This window comes from Eschrichtius robustus, chromosome 10, assembly GCF_028021215.1.
Source record: "Eschrichtius robustus isolate mEscRob2 chromosome 10, mEscRob2.pri, whole genome shotgun sequence".
Taxonomy (NCBI): Eukaryota; Metazoa; Chordata; class Mammalia; order Artiodactyla; family Eschrichtiidae; genus Eschrichtius; species Eschrichtius robustus.
Window position 1 is genome coordinate 45205890 of NC_090833.1, and position 19084 is coordinate 45224973.

At 39.9% G+C, this 19084-nt stretch overlaps 1 protein-coding gene across 1 annotated transcript in view; it reads left to right on the plus strand.

The window, feature by feature from the left end:
• TRPM6 (transient receptor potential cation channel subfamily M member 6) overlaps positions 1-19084 on the plus strand; it is a 139111-nt gene that overhangs the window by 23209 nt on the left and 96818 nt on the right. The window contains 2 exon segments of the mRNA XM_068553856.1: positions 5295-5472; positions 16194-16407. Coding sequence (XP_068409957.1) covers positions 5295-5472; positions 16194-16407 — 392 coding nt within the window.

A 19084-nucleotide genomic window follows, 5' to 3' on the forward strand; every position in this document is an offset into this window, starting at 1 on the left:
AGCTGTCCAGTTTTCCCAGCACCACTTATTGAAGAGACTGTCTTTTCTCCATTGTATATCCTCGCCTCCTTTCTCATAGATTAGTTGACCATAGGTGCATGGGTTTATCTCTGGGTTTTCCATGCTATTCCACTGATCTATATTTCTGTTTTTGTGCTAGTACCATACTGTCTTGATTATTATAGCTTTGTAGTATAGTCTGAAGTCAGGGAGTCTGATTCCTCCAACTCCATTTTTTTCCCTCAAGACTGCATTGGCTATTTGGGGTCTTTTGTGTCTCCATACAAATTTTAAGATTTTTTGTTCTAGTTCTGTAAAAAATGCCATTGGTAATTTGATAAGGATTGCACTGAATCTGTAGATTGCTTTGGGTAGTATAATCATTTTCACAATATTGATTCTTCCAATCCAAGAACATGGTATGTCTCTCCATCTGTTTGTATCATCTTTAATTTCTTTCATCAGTGTCTTATAGTTTTCTGCATACAGGTATTTTGTCTCCTTAGGTAGGTTTATTCCTACGTTTTTTATTCTTTTTGTTGCAGTGGTAAATGGGAGTGTGTCCTTAATTTCTCTTTCAGATTTTTCATCATTAGTGTATAGGAATGCAAGAGATTCCTGTGCATTAATTTTGTATCCTGCAACTTTACCAAATTCATTGATTAGCTCTACTAGTTTTCTGGTGGCATCTTTAGGATTCTCTATGTATAGTATCATGTCCTCTGCAAACAGTGACAGTTTTTCTTCTTCTTTTCCAATTTGTATTCCTTTTATTTCTTTTTCTTCTCTGCTTGCCGTGGCTAGGACTTCCAAAACTATGTTGAATATGAGTGGCGAGAGTGAACATCCTTGTCTTGTTCCTGATCTTAGAGGAAATGGTTTCGGTTTTCCACCACTGTGGATGATGTTTGCTATGGGTTTGTCATATATGGCCTTTATTATGTTGAGGGAGGTTCCCTCTATGTCCACTTTCTGGAGAGCTTTTATCATAAATGGGTGTTGAATTTTGTCAAAAGCTTTTTCTGCATCTATTGAGATGATCATATGGTTTTTATTCTTCAATTTGTTAATATGGTGTATCACATTGATTGATTTGTGTATATTGAAGAATCCTTGCATTCCTGGGGTAAATCCCACTTGATCGTGATGTATAATCCTTTTAATGTGTTGTTGGATTCTGTTTGCTGGTATTTTGTTGAGGATTATTGCATCTATATTCATCAGTGATATTGGTCTGTAATTTTCTTTTTTTGTAGTATCTTTTTCTGGTTTTGGCATCAGGGTGATGGTGGGCTCATAAAATGCGTTTTGCAGTGTTCCTTCCTCTGCAGTTTTTTGGAAGAGTTTGAGAAGGATGGGTGTTAACTCTTCTCTAAATGTTTGATAGAATTCACCTGTGAAGCCATCTGGTCCTGGACTTTTGTTTGTTGGAAGATTTTTTTTTTTTTTTTTTTATGTGGGATCTTCCTGGACCAGGGCTCGAACCCGTGTCCCCTGCATTAGCAGGTGGATTCTTAACCACTGCGCCACCAGGGAAGCCCTGTTGGAAGATTTTTAATCACAGTTTCAATTTCAGTGCTTGTGATTGGTCTGTTCATATTTTCTATTTCTTCCTGGTTCAGTCTTGGAAGGTTATACCTTTCTAAGAATTTGTCCATTTCTTCCAGGTTGTCCATTTTATTGGCATAGAGTTGCTTGTGGTAGTCTCTTAGGATGCTTTGTATTACTGCGGTGTCTGTTGTAACTTCTCCTTTTTCATTTCTAATTTTATTGATTTGAGTCCTCTCCCTCTTTTTCTTGATGAGTTTGGCTAATGGTTTATCAATTTTGTTTATCTTCTCAAAGAACCAGCTTTTAGTTTTATTGATCATTGCTACTGTTTTCTTTGTTTCTATTTCATTTATTTCTGCTCTGATCTTTATCATTTCCTTCCTTCTACTAAGTTTGGGTTTTGTTTGTTCTTCTTTCTCTAGGTTTTTTCGGTGTAAGGTTAGATTGTTTATTTGAGATTTTTCTTGTTTCTTGAGGTAGGCTTGTATAGCTATAAACTTCCCTCTTAGAACTGCTTTTGCTGCATCCCATAGGTTTTGGATCATCGTGTTTTCTTTGTCGTTTGTCTCTAGGTATTTTTTGATTTCCTCTTTGATTTCTTCAGTGATCTCTTGGTTATTTAGTAACATATTGTTTAGCCTCCATGTGTTAGTGTTTTTTATGTTTTTTTCCCTGGAATTGATTTCTAATCTCATAGTGTTGTGGTCAGAAAAGATGCTTTATATGAGTTAACTTTTCATTAAATTTACTGAGGCTTGATTTGTGACCCAAGATGTGATCTATCCTGGAGGATGTTCCATGTGCACTTGAAAAGAAAGTGTAATCTGCTGTTTTTGGATGGAATGTCCTATAAATATCAATTAAATCTATCTGGTCTGTTGTGTCATGTAAAGCTTGTGTTTCCTTATTAATTTTCTGCTTGGATGATCTGTCCATTGGTGTAAGTGAGGCGTTAAAGTCCCCCACTATTATTGTGTTACTGTCGATTTCCTCTTTTAGCGCTGTTAGCAGTTGCCTTATGTATTGAGGTGTCCTGTGTTGGGTGCATATATATTTATAATTGTTATATCTTCTTCCTGGATTAATCCCTTGATCATTATGCAGTGTCCTTCCTTGTCTCTTGTAACATTCTTTATTTTAAAGTCTATTTTATCTGATATGAGTACTGCTACTCCAGCTTTCTTTTGATTTCCATTTGCATGTAATACCTTATTCCATCCCCTCACTTTCAGTCTGTATGTGTCCCTAGGTCTGAAGTGGGTCTCTTGTAGACAGCATACATATGGGTTTTGTTTTTATATCCATTCAGTGAGCCTGTATCTTTTGGTTGGAGCTTTTAATCCATTCACGTTTAAGGTACTTATCGATATGTATGTTCCTATTCCCATTTTCTTAATTGTTATGGGTTTGTTTTTGTAGGTCCTTTTCTTCTCTTGTGTTTCCCACTTACAGAAGTTCCTTTAGCATTTGTTGTAAAGCTGGTTTGGTGGTGCTGAATTCTCTTAGCTTTTGCTTGTCTGTAAAGCTTTTGATTTCTCCGTTGAATCTGAATGAGATCCTTGCCGGGTAGAGTAATCTTGGTTGTAGGTTCTTCCCTTTCATCACTTTAAATACATCATGCCACTTCCTTCTGGCTTGTAGAGTTTCTGCTGAGAAATCAGCTGTTAACCTTGTGGGAGTTCCCTTGTATGTTATTTGTCGTTTTTCCCTTGTTGCTTTCAATAATTTTTCTTTGTCTTTAATTTTTGTCAATTTGATTACTGTGTGTCTCGGCGTGTTTCTCCTTGGGTTTATCCTTTATGGGACTCTCTGCGCTTCCTGGACTTGGTTGGCTATTTCCTTTCCCATGTTAGGGAAGTTTTCGACTATAATCTCTTCAAATATTTTTTGGGGTCCTTTTTCTCTCTCTTCTCCTCCTAGGACCCCTAATGTGAATGTTGTTGTATTTAATGTTGTTCCAGAGGTCTCTTAGGCTGTCTTCATTTCTTTTCATTCTTTTATCTTTATTCTGTTCCACGGCAGTGAATTCCACCATTCTGTCTTCCAGGTCACTTATCTGTTCTTCTGCCTCAGTTATTCTGCTATTGATTCCTTCTAGTGTATTTTTCATTTCAGTTTTTGTATTGTTCATCTCTGTTTGTTTGTTCTTTAATTCTTCTAGGTCTTTGTTAAACATTTCTTGTATCTTCTCGATCTTTGCCTCCATTCTTTTTCCGAGGTCCTGGATCATGTTCACGATCATTATTCTGAATTCTTTTTCTGGAAGGTTGCCTATCTCCACTTCATTTAGTTGTTTTTCTGGGGTTTTATCTTGTTTCTTCATCTGGTACATAGCCCTCTGCCTTTTCATCTTGTCTATCTCTATGTGAATGCGGTTTTTGTTCCACAGGCTGCAGGACTGTAGTTCTTCTTCATTCTGCTGTCTGCCCTCTGGTGGATGAGGCTATCTAAGAGGCTTGTGCAAGTTTCCTGATGGGAGGGACTGGTGGTGGGTAGAGCTGGATGTTGCTCTGGTGGGCAGAGTTCAGTAAAACTTTAATCTGCTTGTCTGCTCATGGGTGGGGCTGGGTTCCCTCCCTGTTGGTAAACAATCAAACAGGCCTGAGGTGAACCAACACTGGAGCCTACCTGGCTCTTTGGGGGAGCTAATGGCAGACTCTGGGAGGGCTCACGCCAAGGAGTACTTCCTAGAACTTCTGCTCCCAGTGTCCTTCTCCTCACGGTGAGCCACAACCACCCCCCGCCTCTGCAGGAGACCCTCCAACACTAGCAGGTAGGTCTGGTTCTGTCTCCTATGGGGTCACTGCTCCTTCCCCTGAGTCCTGATGCGCACACTACTTTGTGTGTGCCCTCCAAGAGTGGAGTCTCTGTTTCCCCCAGTCCTGTCGAAGTCCTGCAGTCAAATACTGCTAGCCTTGAAAGTCTGATTCTCTAGGAATTCCTTCTTACGTTGCCAGACCCCAAGTTTGGGAAGCCTGATGTGGGGCTCTGAACCTTCACTCCAGTGGGTGGACTTCTGTGGTATAAGTGTTCTCCAGTTTGTGAGTCACCCATCCAGCAGTTACGGGATTTGATTTTATTGTGACTGCGCCCCTCCTACCATCTCACTGTGTCTTCTCGTTTGTCTTTGGATGTGTGGTATCTTTTTTGGTGAGTTCCAGTGTCTTCCTGTCAATGATTGTTCACAAGGTTATTTTTTAAAAATAGTTTTTGAGGTATAATTGACATAAACTGCACATATTTAAAATATACAATTTGATGTTTGTTTTTGTTTTCTTTACTATTTTAATCATTTTTAAGAGTACAGTTCAGTAGCGTTAAGTATATCCACATTGTTGTGTTATGGATCTCCAGAACTTTTTATCTTGCAAAATTGAATCTGTATACTACATTTTGTTCATACATTCATCTATTGATGAATACATGGGTTGCTTCTACCTCTTGGCTGTTGTGAATAACGCTGCTATGAACATGGGTGTGTAAGAGATTTTTAGTGTTTTCTTGAAACATCCCAAAAATGATTCTAATGTGTAGCCAAGGGACAGAACCAGTGAGAATGTTTTTAAACTTAGAAAACAACCCAGTGTTGGAAATCAAATATAAATCTCAGTGTGAAGTTTTAAAAATTGTTCATATGTGTCATCTATACATTACCCTAGGAACATGTAGAAACATTACATCTATTTTCTATTCTGAAATTGTGTGTTTTCTCTTTTGAAATTGGTATTCATCCCAAATTTAAGGTGTTACTGTGGGCGATTGATTAGAGACCATTACGGGATAGATTATGCCTGGACCATCTCAGCTGCCAACGGTAGTGAAAATGAACAATGGTCTGTTGAAAAGCACACAACGAAAAGCTCTACAGATACCTTTGGCACGATTAACTTCCAAGATGGAGAGCACACCCACCACTCTAAGGTTTGCTAATAACCTACATTATTTTGCTGTTTTTTGTTTTTTGTTCTTAATATCTTTATTTGAGTATAATTGCTTTACAATGGTGTGTTAGTTTCTGCTTTATAACAAAGTAAATCAACTATACATATACATATATCCCCATATCTCTACCCTCTTGCGTCTCCCTCCCACCCTCCCTATCCCACCCCTCTAGATGGTCACAAAGTACCGAGCTGATCTCCCTGTGCTATGCAGCTGCTTCCCACTAGCTATCTATTTTACATTTGGTAGTGTATATATGTCCATGCCACTCTTTCACTTCGTCTCAGCTTACCCTTCCCCCTCCCTGTGTCCTCAGGTCCATTCTCTACATCCACGTCTTTATTCCTGTCTGGCCCACAGGTTCTTCAGAACTATTTTTTTTTTTTTTTTTTTTAGATTCTATATATATGTGTTAGCATACGGTATTTGTTCTTCTCTTTCTGACTTACTTCACTCTGTGTGACAGACTCTAGGTACATCCACCTCACTATAAATAATTCAGTTTTGTTTCTTTTTATGGCAAGGTAATATTCCACTGTATATATGTGTCACATCTTCTTTATCCATTCATCTGTCAATGGACACTTAGGTTGCTTCCCTGTTCTGGCTATTGTAAATAGAGCTGCAATGAACATTGTGGTACATGACTCTTTATGAATTATGGTTTTCTCAGGGTATATGCCCAGTAGTGGGATTGCTGGGTCGTATGGTAGTTCTATTTTTAGTTTTTTAAGGAACCTCCATACTGTTCTCCATAGGGGCTGTATCAATTTACATTCCCACCAACAGTGCAAGAGGGTTCGCTTTTCTCCACACCCTCTCCAGGATTTATTGTTTGTAGATTTTTTGATGATGGTCATTCTAACTTGTGTGAGGTGATACCTCATTGTAGTTTTGATTTGCATTTCTCTAATGATTAGTGATGTTGAGCATCCTTTCATATGTTTGTTGGCAATCTGTATATCTTCTTTGGAGAAATATCTATTTAGGTCTTCTACCCATTTTTGGATTGGGTTGTTTTTTTGATATTGAGCTCCATGAGCTGTTTGTATATTTTGGAGATTAATCTTTTGTCAGTTGCTTCATTTGCAAATATTTTCTCCCATACTGAGGGTTGTCTTTTCATCTTGTTTATGGTTTCCTTTCCTGTGCAAAAGCTTTTAAGTTTCATTAGGTATCATTTGTTTATTTTTGTTTTTATTTCCATTTCTCTAGGAAGTGGGTCAAAAGGATCTTGCTGTGATTTATGTCAAAGTGTTCTGCCAGTGTTTTCCTCTAAGAGTTTTATAGAGTCTGGTGTTACATTTAGGTCTTTAATCCATTTTGAGTTTAATTTTGTATGTGGTGTTAGGGAGTGTTCTAATTTCATTATTTTAGATGTAGCTGTCCAGTTTTCCCAGCACCACTTATTGAAGAGGGTGTCTTTTCTCCATTGTATATTCTTGCCTCCTTTATCAAAAATAAGGTGACCATATGTGCGTGGGTTTATCTCTGGGCTTTGTATCCCATTCCATTGATCTATATTTCTGTTTTTGTGACAGTACAATACTGTCTTGATTACTGTAGCTTTGTAGTATAATCTGAAGTCTGGGAGCCTGATTCCTCCAGCTCCGTTTTCCTTTCTCAAGATTGCTTTGGCTTTTCGGGGTTTTTGTGTTTCCACACAAATTGTGAAATTTTTTGTTCTGTTTCTGTGAAAAATGCCATTGGTAGTTTGATAGGGACTGCACTGAATCTGTAGATTGCTTTGGGTAGTATAGTCATTTTCACAATGTTAATTCTTCCAAGCCAAGAACATGGGATATCTCTCCACCTGTTTGTATCATCTTTAATTTCTTTCATCAGTGTCTTATAGTTTTCTGCATACAGGTCTTTTGTCTCCTTAGGTAGGTTTATTCCTAGGTATTTTATTCTTTTTGTTGCAATGGTAAATGAGCGTGTTTCCTTAATTTCTCTTCCAGATTTTTCATCGTTAGTGTATAGGAATGCAAGAGATTTCTTTGTATCCTGCTACTTTACCAAATTCATTGATTAGCTCTAGTGGTTTTCTGGTAGCTTCTTTAGGATTCTCTATTTATAGTATCATGTCATCTGCAAACAGTGACAGCTTTTCCTCTTTTCTGATTTGGATTCCTTTTCTTTCTTTTTCTTCTCTGATTGCAATGTCTAAAACTTCCAACAGTATGTTGAATAATAGTGGTGGGAGTGGACAGCCTTGTCTTATTCCTGATGTTAGAGGAAATGGTTTCAGTTTTTCATCATTGAGAACAATGTTGGCTATGGGTTTGTCATATATGGCCTCTGTTATGTTGAGGTAAGTTCCCTCTGTGCCTACTTTCTGGAGGGTTTTTATTTTAAATGGGTGTTGAATTTTGTTGAAAGCTTTTTCTGCATCTATTGAGATGATCATATATTTTTTCTCCTTCAATTTGTTAATATGGTGTATCACATTGATTGATTTGCATATATTGAAGAATTCTTGCCTTCCTGGGATAAATCCCCCTTGATCATGTTGTATGATCCTTTTAATGTGCTATTGGATTCTGTTTGCTAGTATTTTGTTGAGGATTTTTGCACCATTGTTCATCAGTGATATTGGCCTGTAGTTTTCTGTCTTTGTGACATCTTTGTCTGGTTTTGGTATCAGGGTGATGGTGGCTTTGTAGAATGAGTATGGTTATGTTCCTCCCTCTGGTATATTTTGGAAGAGTTTGAGAAGGATAGGTGTTAGCTTTTCTCTAAATGTTTCATAGAATTCACCTGTGAAGCCATCTGGTCCTGGTCTTTTGTTTGGTGCAAGATTTTTAATCACAGTCTCAACTTCAGTGCTTGTGATTGGTCTGTTCATATTTTCTATTTCTTCCTGGTTCAGTCTTGGAAAGTTGTGCTTTTTTAAGAATTTGTCCATTTTATTGGCATATAGTTGCTTGTAGTAATCTCTCATGATCCTTTGTATTTCTGCAGTGTCCATTGTTACTTCTCCTTTTTCATTTCTAATTCTGTTGATTTGAGTCTTTTCCCTTTTTTTCTCGATGAGTCTGGCTAATGGTTTATCAATTTTGTTTATCTTCTCAAAGAACCAGCTTTTAGTTTTATTGATCTTTGCTATCATTTACTTCATTTCTTTTTCATTTATTTCTGATCTGATCTTTATGATTCCTTTCCTTCTGCTAACTTTGGGGTTGTTTTTTTTTTTCATCTTTCTCTAATTGCCTTAGGTTTAAGGTTAGGTTGTTTATTTGAGATATTTTGTTTCTTAAGGTAGGCTTGTATTGCTATAAAGTTCCCTCTTAGAACTGCTTTTGCTGCATCTCATAGGTTTTGGGTCATCGTGTTTTCATTGTCATTTGTTTCTAGGTATTTTTTGATTTTCTCTTTGATTTCTTCAGTGATCTCTTGGTTATTTACTAGTGTATTGTTTAGCCTCCATGTGCTTGTATTTCTTACGGGTTTTTTCCTGTAATTGATATCTAGTCTCATAGCGTTGTGGTCAGAAAAGATACTTTATACGATTTTAATTTTCTTAAATTTACCAACGCTTGGTTTGTGACCCAAGATATGATCTATCCTGGAGAATGTTCCATGAGCACTTGAGATTAAAGTGTATTTTGTTGTTTTTGGATGGAATTTCCTATAAATATCAATTAAGTCCATGTTGTTTAATGTATCTTTTTTTTTTTTAATTTTTTTAAAAATTTTATTTATTTATTTATTTATTTATGGCTGTGTTGGGTCTTCGTTTCTGTGCAAGGGCTTTCTCTAGTTGCGGCAAGTGGGGGCCACTCTTCATCGCGGTGCGCCGGCCTCTCACTATCGCGGCCTCTCGTTGCGGAGCACAGGCTCCAGACGCGCAGGCTCAGTAATTGCGGCTCACGGGCCTAGTTGCTCCACAGCATGTGGGATCTTCCCAGACCAGGGCTCAAACCCATGTGCCCTGCATTGGCAGGCAGACTCTTAACCACTGCGCCACCAGGGAAGCCCTTAATGTATCTTTTAAAGCTTGTGTTTCTTTATTTATTTTCATTTTTGATGATCTGTCCATTGGTGAAAGTGGGGTGTTAGAGTCCCCTACTATGATTGTGTTACTGTCGATTTCCCCTTTTATGGCTGTTAGCATTCACCTACGTATTAATGTGCTCCTATGTTGGGTGTATAAATATTTACAATTGTTATATCTTCTTCTTGGATTGATCCCTTGATCATTATGTAGTGTCCTTCTTTGTCTCTTATAGTAGTCTTTATTTTAAAGTCTATTATGTCTGATGAGAGAATTTGCTACTCCAGCTTTCTTTTGATTTCCATTTGCCTGGAATATCTTTTTCCATCCTGTCACTTTCAGTCTGTATGTGTCCCTAGGTCTGAAGTGGGTCTTTTGTAGACAGCATATATACGGGTCTTGTTTTTGTATCCATTCATCCAGTCTGTGTCTTTTGGTTGGAGCATTTAATCCATTTACAGTTAAGGTAGTTATCGCTATGCATGTTCCTGTTACCATTTTCTAAATTGTTTTGGGTTCGTTATTGTAGGTCTTTTCCTTCTCTTGTGTTTCCTGCCTAGAGAAATTCCTTTAGCATTTGTTGTAAAGCTGGTTTGGTGGTGCTGTATTCTGTTAGCTTTTGCTTGTCTGTAAAGGTTTTAATTTCTCCATCGAATCTGAATGAGATCCTTGCTGGGTAGAGTAATCTTGGTTGTAGGTTTTTCCTTTTCATCACTTTAAATATGTCCTGCCACTCCCTTCTGGCTTGCAGAGTTTCTCCTGAAACATCAGCTGTTAACCTTATGGGGATTCCCTTCCATGTTATTTGTTGTTTTTCCCGTGCTGCTTTTAATGTTTTTGTTTGTATTTAATTTTTGATAGTTTGATTAATATGTGTCTTGGCATGTTTCCCCTTGGGTTTATCCTGTATGGGACTCTCTGTGCTTCCTGGACTTGATTGACTCTTTCTTTTTCTATATTAGGGAAGTTTTCAACACTAATCTCTTCAAATATTTTCTCAGTCCCTTTCTTTTTCTCTTCTGGGACCCCTATAATTTGAATGTTGGTGAGTTTAATGTTGTCTCAGAAGTCTCTGAGACTGTCCTCAATTCTTTTCATTCTTTTTTGTTTATTCTGCTCTGTGGTAGTTATTTCCACTATTTTATCTTCCAGGTCACTTATCCGTTCTTATACCTCAGTTATTTTGCTGTTGATTCCTTCTAGAGAATTTTTAATTTCATTTATTGTGTTGTTCATCATTTTTTGTTTGCTCTCTAGTTCTTCTAGGTCCTTGTTAAACGTTTCTTGTATTTTCTCCATTCTATTTCCAAGATTTGGGATCCTCTTTACTGTCATTACTCTGTATTCTTTTTCAGTTAGACTGCCTATTTCCTCTTCATTTTTGTGGTCTGGTGGGTTTTTACCTTGCTCCGTCGTCTGCTGTGTGTTTCTCTGTCTTCTCATTTTGCTTAACTTACTGTGTTTGGGGTCACCTTTTTACAGGCTGTAGGTTCATAGTTCCTATTGTTTTTGGTGTCTGCCCCCAGTGGCTAAGGTTGGGTCAGTGGGTTGTGTAGGGTTCCTGGTGGAGGGCACTGGTGCCTGTGTTCTGGTGGATGAGGCTGGGTCTTGTCTTTCTGGTGGGCAAGTCTGCATTCAGTGGTGTCTTTTGGGGTGTCTGCGACTTTATTATGATTTTAGGCAGCGTCTCTGCTAATGGGTGGGGTTGTGTTCCTGTCTTGTTAGTTTTTTCACATAGGGTGTCCAACACTGTAGCTTGCTGGTTGTCGAGTGGAGCTGGGTTTTAGCGTTGAGATGCAGATCTCTGGGAGAGCTTTCTCCTTTTGATATTACATGGAGCTGGGAGGTCTCTGGTGGACCAATGTCCTGAACTCAGCCCTCCCACCTCAGAGGCCCAGGCCTGACATCCAGCCCGAGCCCAAAGACCCTGTCAGCCACACCGCTCAGAAGTAAAGGGAGAAAGAAAGAAATAAAGAAAAAAAAATAGAATAAAGTTTTTAAAATAAAAAATAAAAAAATATATTTAAAATGAAAAAAGTTAAAAGTAATAAAAAAAATAAAGAACAAAAGAAAGAAGACAGCAACCAAACCAAGAAGCAAGTCCACCAATGGTAACCAGCGCTAAAAACTATACTAAAGGGCTTCCCTGGTGGCGCAGTGGTTAAGAATCCACCTGCCAATGCAAGGGACATGAGTTTGAACCCTGGTCCAGGAAGATCCCACATGCCACGGAGCAACTAAGCCTGTGCACCACAACTACTGCAGCCTGTGCACCTAGAGCCCATCCTCCACAAAAAGAGAAGCCACCGCAATGAGAAGTCCGCACACCGCAACAAAGAGTAGCCCCCACTGGCCGCAACTAGAGAAAGCCTGCAGGCAGCAATGAACACCCAAGGCAGCCAAAACTAAAGAAAAAAAGAAAAAAAAACTGTACTAAAAAAAAAAAATAAAAATGGACAGACAGAACCCTAGGACAAATGGTAAAAGCAAAGCTATACAGACAAAATCACACAAAGAAGCATACACATACACACTCACAGAAAGAGAAAAAGGAAAAAAAAAAAATATATATATATATAAAAAAAAAGGAAGCAAGCAGCCAAATCAATAAACAAATCTACCATTGATAATAAATGCTAAATAGTAAACTAAGATAAACATAAAACCAAAAACAAATTAGATGCAGAAAGCAAATCCCAAGTCTATAGTTGCTCCCAAAGTCCACTGCCTCAATTTTGGGATGATTTGCTCTCTATTCAGGTATTCCACAGATGCAGGTGCATCAAGTTGATTTTGGAGATTTAATCCACTGCTCCTGAGGCTGCTGGGAGAAATTTCCCTTTCTCTTCTTTGTTTGCACAGCTCCTGGGGCTCAGCTTTGGATTTGGCCTCGCTTCTGTGTGTAGGTCTCCCGAGCGCCTCTGTTCCCGCTCAGACAGGACGGGGTTAAAGTAGCAGCTGATTCGGGGGCTCTGGCTCACTCAAGCCGGGGGGAGGGAGGGGTACGGAATGCGGGGCGAGCCTGCGGCGGCAGAGGCCAGCGTGAGGTTGCACCAGCTGTGCGTTCTCCTGGGGAAGTTGTCCCTGGATCACGGGACCCTGGCAGTGGCGGGCTGCACAGGCTCCCGGGAGGGGAGGTGTGGAGAGTGACCTGTGCTTGCACAGAGGCTTCTTGGTGGCTGCAGCAGCAGCCTCAGCGTTTCATGCCCGTCTCTGGGGTCTGTGCTGATAGCCGTGGCTCGCGCCTGTCTCTGGAGCTTCTTTAAGCGGCGCTCTGAATCCCCTCTCCTCGCGCACCAGGAAACAAAGAGGCAAGAAAAAGTCTCTTGCCTCTTCAGCAGCTCCAGACTTTTTCCCGGACTCCCTCGCAGCTAGCCGTGGCGCACTAGCCCCTTCAGGCTGTGATCACGCAGCCAACCCCAGTCCTCTCCCTGGGATCCAACCGAATCCGGAGCCTCAGCTCCCAGCCCCGACCCATCCCGGCGGGTGAGCAGACAAGCGTCTCAGGCTGGTGAGTGCTGCTCGGCACCGCTCCTCTGTGTGGGAATCTCTCCGCTTTGCCCTCCGCACCCCTGTTGCTGCGCTCTCCTCCGTGGCTCGGAAGCTTCCCCACCGCCATCCCCCGTCTCCGCCCGCGAAGGGGCTTCCTAGTGTGTGGAAACCTTTCCTCCTTCACAGCTCCCTCCCACTGGTGCAGGTCCCGTCCCTATTCTTTTGTCTCTGTTTTTTCTTTTTTCTTTTGCCCTACCCAGGTATGTGGGGAGTTTCTTGCCTTTTGGGAAGTCTGAGGCCTTCTGCCAGCGTTCAGTAGGTGTTCTGTAGGAGTTGTTCCACATGTAGATGTATTTCTGATGTATTTGTGGAAGGTGATCTCCACGTCTTACTCCTCCACCATCTTGAAGGTCTCCTATTTTGCTGATTTTTAACAGAGGCTATAACCTCCAAATGTATCTCCAAATTGTATTTCTAAGTGTAGATGATCAAATGACCAGGTTTTATTGCAAAGGCGATCCATGTTACTCACCTGTTGACAAAAATGACCTGACTCTTCTTTTTCTTTTATGTCTGAGGGGCATGATACCTTTCCCAGGTGTGGTGTGGCCAGCTCTTTGATTGACTTCTTTCAGCCAGGTTAGTGCCCTCTGCAGAAGAGAATGGCTTATTACTCATGAGGCAGTTGCCAAACGGCTTCCCTTTTCTTAAGGAATGTACAAAAGTTACTACCAACGAACAGACTTCACCTGAATCACGGCCATAGCAATTCCCAGTAACTTAACCTGTGGCTGTTGGTGCCTGCTATGCCCTTGTGAGAGCCTTTTCTCAGGAAGAAAATGGAGAAATTTCTGTACCCCCTGAATGATAGTGCTGGGCTTTACAGGCCAGTTTTTCTCCTGTCCCTAATATAGTAATTTTACATGTGATTCACATAGTATTGACAGGTCAGCTGTCTTTCAGCTGTTTTCTATTGAGCTTGTTAACTGTACACTGCTTTATTAGAGGCAGCTTTCCTTGGGGAAAATACAGGGGGAGCCTACCTCAGGAAAGCTCAGAATCAGTTGTGTCCTGCAGTGCATCATCAGTCAAAAGGATTTGAAAAACTGTTCTTAATAGTGCAATCATAATAAGGTTTCATAATATAATTGTACAGTAATCTACATTTCTGATTATTAATCCGCTTGCATCTAACTTTGTGCATTGATTTTTGTTTGTTTGTTTTAGTTGGCAAGAAAACTGTCCTCCAGTCCTTTTTGGAAGCTGACTCTCATAGAACTCTATGTAGTTTTTCACTTAATTGTTCGTCTTCTTCCTTTTGCTTTTATGTTTGTTCATGATCATCTTCATTTACTCATTTTTTTAATCCATTCAACAGATCTTTATCAGTTGCCCATACTTTGCTATGCCCCAAAGAGAATATGTTCTGTGTACTAACATTGCTCACAGTCTAGTGAGGGAAACAGGAAATAAATATACAATTACCCCAGACGGTGGGGATGTTAGGAAAGGGGAATACAGGGTTCTTTGAGAGAATGAAAAGGGAACTCCTCCTGTTTTTCTGGGGTGGTGTGCATGTGTCAAGGAAGCCATCTGAGAGTAGGGATGGCTAAGCTGAGATGGGAAAGATGAGTGAGGTGTTTGGTGTCTGGTGAGACAGAAGGGTAAGAACACTGTAGGTGTGAGGAATAGCTTGTGGGAAGGCCAAGGGGGAATATGGTACATTTAGGAAAACTGAAAACATGTTTAGACAGATCTGATCACTAATACGTTTTATGCCTAACATTAGGCTCCTGTTACATCCTCTGTGCCTGAATGCATTTTATTTGATCTTTCAGAAGAGGCTACCCTTATATTTCAGCCTGGAATTGCACTTCAGGTTTAGGGTGCACAGCAGGAGAGCTTGTGAGAGCTGGTTACTCATTCCCTCTGCTGCATTTCCCTTCCTAGTTGTTATCCCTCCCACCTCCTTCCAAAGAGGTTTGGAGGTGAGCTACGATAAAGGAGGAGGAGGGGAAAGAGAGTCATTAAACCTTAGCACCGTTTTCAGCTGGCCTTTGGAAGAAAAGACTCTAGTGCTGATAATTTAGTTGATCAAGGTGTTTATCCTGAAATCTCAAGGAGAAGTATCTTCTAGGACTAAAAGGACTTATAACTGAAAGGGAGGGCTACCTGGGAGAAAGAACTGAGAGAGAGAGAGAAGGAGAACTAAACCAGAGCTGCCTCCTCTGCCCTTATTCATCATTCGGGGCAACATGAACCCTTTCACAAAGGTCAACTTGTATTTTTCCTACTCTTTGAATATGTGATAAAGCCGTGGCAACTCAGTTTTCTCACTTGTAGACTGAATCCTAGTTACCCTTAGATTCTTTCTACTACATCCTGTGATGGCTGCACCATCCTCATGTCAGAAATTCTAATATTTTAATTATGAAATGAAGAGATTATGTTTTAAGAATTTCAAAGATGAAGACAATTGTTTTAAATCACTATCACATTCTGGAGGACAATGTGTAATTGCAATGGATAATTCCTATTTGCATATCTCAATATGATTTTACCAGTCTGCATGTGGCTGCATTGGCTGGGAAAAGAAACCCAGCCACACACTATAATCTTGGGTAAAATGCAAAATGATTCTGGAGCTGCTTGATTTCCCTCGTCTTTTCTTTTGGTTACATTGACTCTCTTATGAAAAGTATTTATTTTGGAAAAGAAGTTTTTAGAGAGATGATATATATAGGAAATGGTTAGAATGTAAAATTTAAAATAAATGAACATGCTTCTGGTTCTTAATTTAAATTATGCAAATATGTGAAATGGTCCAGTAAATTAAAAGCCATAGCATTTATGAAAAAACCTCATTTCACTTATTTCTAAAACTTTTTTTAAATGGGTTTGCTGGCGTAGTGATTTTTGCCAGTTTGAAGTACTTCTGCCTTACCTCAGACCTTCTAGAGAACATTGGTGGACTAACCCTGAAAACCAGAGGAAGCCTTCCGATCGTGACTTGTAATTCTCAGAAGGAACTTAAAGGGGGTGTGGGATCTTTTCAAAGTAAATATTTCCATTATATGAAGATGAACTTTTAAAGAGATCCTAGACATTTTCTTTCAAGTTTTGGCATTTCAGTTGCCCTGCTGTGTGCTTACTGCGACGTGGCAGGTATTTTCCACTATTTTATGTATATGTGTATATGCATATCTTCCAGTATATTAGAACTTCTTATGACACAAAGTTGGATCATCTGTTACATTTAATGTTGAAAGAGTGGAAGATGGAACTGCCAAAGTTGGTGATCTCTGTGCACGGGGGCATCCAAAACTTCAAGATGCCCTCCAAACTTAAAGAGATCTTCAGCCAAGGTTTGGTCAAAGCTGCAGAGACAACGGGAGCGTGGATAATAACAGAAGGCATTAATACCGGTAAGGCACATTCCGTGTTTCAGTCTTTTTCTCTTTTTTAAATTCCTTCTTTTTAATTGTGAATCAGGCAGTATAGCACCTAACCTCTGCTCTGCAGTGCTCCCAGGAGATGTGGTAGCGTGAGAAAGACTGAAAGTGTAGTGACTGGAAAAGAAACCCAGAAGAATCCTAGCCCTTTCCTGGAATGTATTTTTACCATTGTTTAAAATATGCTATTTTAATATAACTTTGGGTAAACGTCTGGCAAAGAAAATAGGTTTTCATGAGCTTTGGACTGTGGTGAGGTAGTGTGTGGGCATAGACGTGAGCTAAACTCACCATGGTCAGGTTTCTCAGGAATTGGAAATCAGTGACATGTGCAACAACTGCATTGAGTGTATGGGGCATGAGGAGATAATTAACTACGTAACTGGCATTTCACTCACTTGTTTCTGTCAATGACTCTTTCATACTTCTTGAAATCTGACATTCAAGAACTTCATTTAGTAGCCCCTGAACCTCTAACCCTACTCTTTTGCATCAGTGTTTATGAACTGTATGCGTGTTAGAGAATCATCTGGGGGCTTTGCAAAAATACAGATGCACAAGTTCTACCCCAGATTAATTAGAGTTTTTCAGGGTGAAGCTTCTGAAGGGTATCTAATGTGCAGCCAGGGTTGAGGATTACTGACTTCACAAACTCCTCTCTTACTAATCTGTTACTGATATGTTACAGTTCTGACACCAGTTCTCATGTGTGGGTTCTTTCCCAACACACCACAGTTCTCCAGCACCAGCTGAGTGTCTTACAATTCAGCTCAATTCTGAATTACTGTCTACCAGGAAATAGCGTCAGATTCCACAGGTTAAGGGCTCAGTCCCACAAGACTGTCCCCACTTCAGATGTCAGCCTCAAGTCCGTTGTTACCCGTGCTTCTGACTGGCTGGCTATAAATCAGAGGTTCCCACCATCCCCTCCTTGGGTTTGATGAGTTTGCTAGAGCAGCTCACAGAATGCAGGAAACCAGTTTACTCACTAGATTACCAGTTTATTATAAAAGGATGTAACTCAGGAACAGGTAGATTGAAGAGATGCATAGGGCAAGGCATGTGGGAAGGGGCACGGAGCTTTCATGCCCTCCTCCCAAGTTGGTAAACCTCCCAAGTTTACCAACTTGGAAGCTCTCTGAACCCTGTTTTTTTTTTTATTTTTATGGAGGCCTCATTACCTGGGCACGATTGATTAAGTCATTGGCTATTGACAATTGAACTCAATCTCCAGTTCCTCTCCCCTCCGCAATGGTTGAGGGTGAGACTGGAAGTTCCTACCCTCTAATCACGTGGTTGGTTGGTTCCCTTGGCAACCAGCCCCCATCAGTAGGTCAAAAAGTCACCTCATTAACATAACAGAAGGCACCTCTGTCACTCTCACCACTTAGGAAATTCCAAGGTTTTAAGGAGCTCTGTGTCAATAACAGACCAAATATATATTATTATAAGTCACAATATCACACCTGTGGCTTTCCATCTTCCCTTTACTTCTCCCTCTTTTGATTTGGGATATCCTAGCCAATGTTTCCTATTAAGTTCTGCCTGACCTTTAGGATCTACATTAGATGCCAACATACCCAGGAAGCATTCTCTATCTCAACTCGCTTTTGTTTCTTAATTTCTATAGCGTTTATTGACTGTAGCACTTGTAGCACGTTTATGTTTTGCCTTACAGGTTAGGTTAGGATGAATCTACCTGATTGTGAGGTAGAGGCCAGGGCCCATACATATGTCTAAGAACTGAGCAACAGGTACTAATGTAATGAATAATTTCTTTTGATTAAAAAGGAATGAAGGAAGCAAGTGATTGAAAAAACAAAATAAAAATAAAACCAAGGGATTCGTCTTGTCACTAATGGGTAACCTGGTAGTTCCTCTGGTACATTTCATTGAGATAATTACTGTTTCACATTCTTAGAAAAAAGCAAAGGTTGCAGAGTTCTAAGTCCAATGTGTAGTACTTATTTTATTTCCAGTAAAAACAAGAGGGTGGATGGGGAAGTTTTGTAGAGTCCAGAAAAAGGTGAACTTGGGCATGGTTTTTTTCTTTGAATTGTGTTACAGGCTTTATTTTACTTATTGCTTTTTTAAGAAAAAAATATTTTAGATTAGGGCCAGTTAAAGAACACAAATATAATAGTGTGAAGACTATTGAAATAGTTCAAATGAACAAAAGAAATGAGAAATGAGGTATACTTGGAGCTTCCTGAAGCAATAATCAGGGTCTGACCTGATTCAGCCTCAGCTCCTTAGGCCCTGACTGCTCAAAAAGTGGTCCCTGGACCAGCAACATCAACATCACCTAGGAGCTTGTTGGGAATGCAGATATCGGGCTTCTCAGACCGGTGGGATCAGAATCTGCATTTTGATGACATCCCCAGGTGATTCTTAGGCACATTGAAATTTGAGAAGCTTTGCTTACCAGCTCCAACCTATGCTTGAGATGCTTCTCAACTGTAGTTGAACATTATTTGGCATGAATTTTTTACATTTATTTAAATTGAATGCCAGAAGCCTTTAAGAATCTATTGTGTATCAAGCATTTGGATAGATGCTATGGGTGAAAGACGAGTAAGATATGGACCCCGGGTTTAGTGATGGGGTGGGTGACTGTAACAAACAGAGAGTAAGCAACTAACCAAAAATC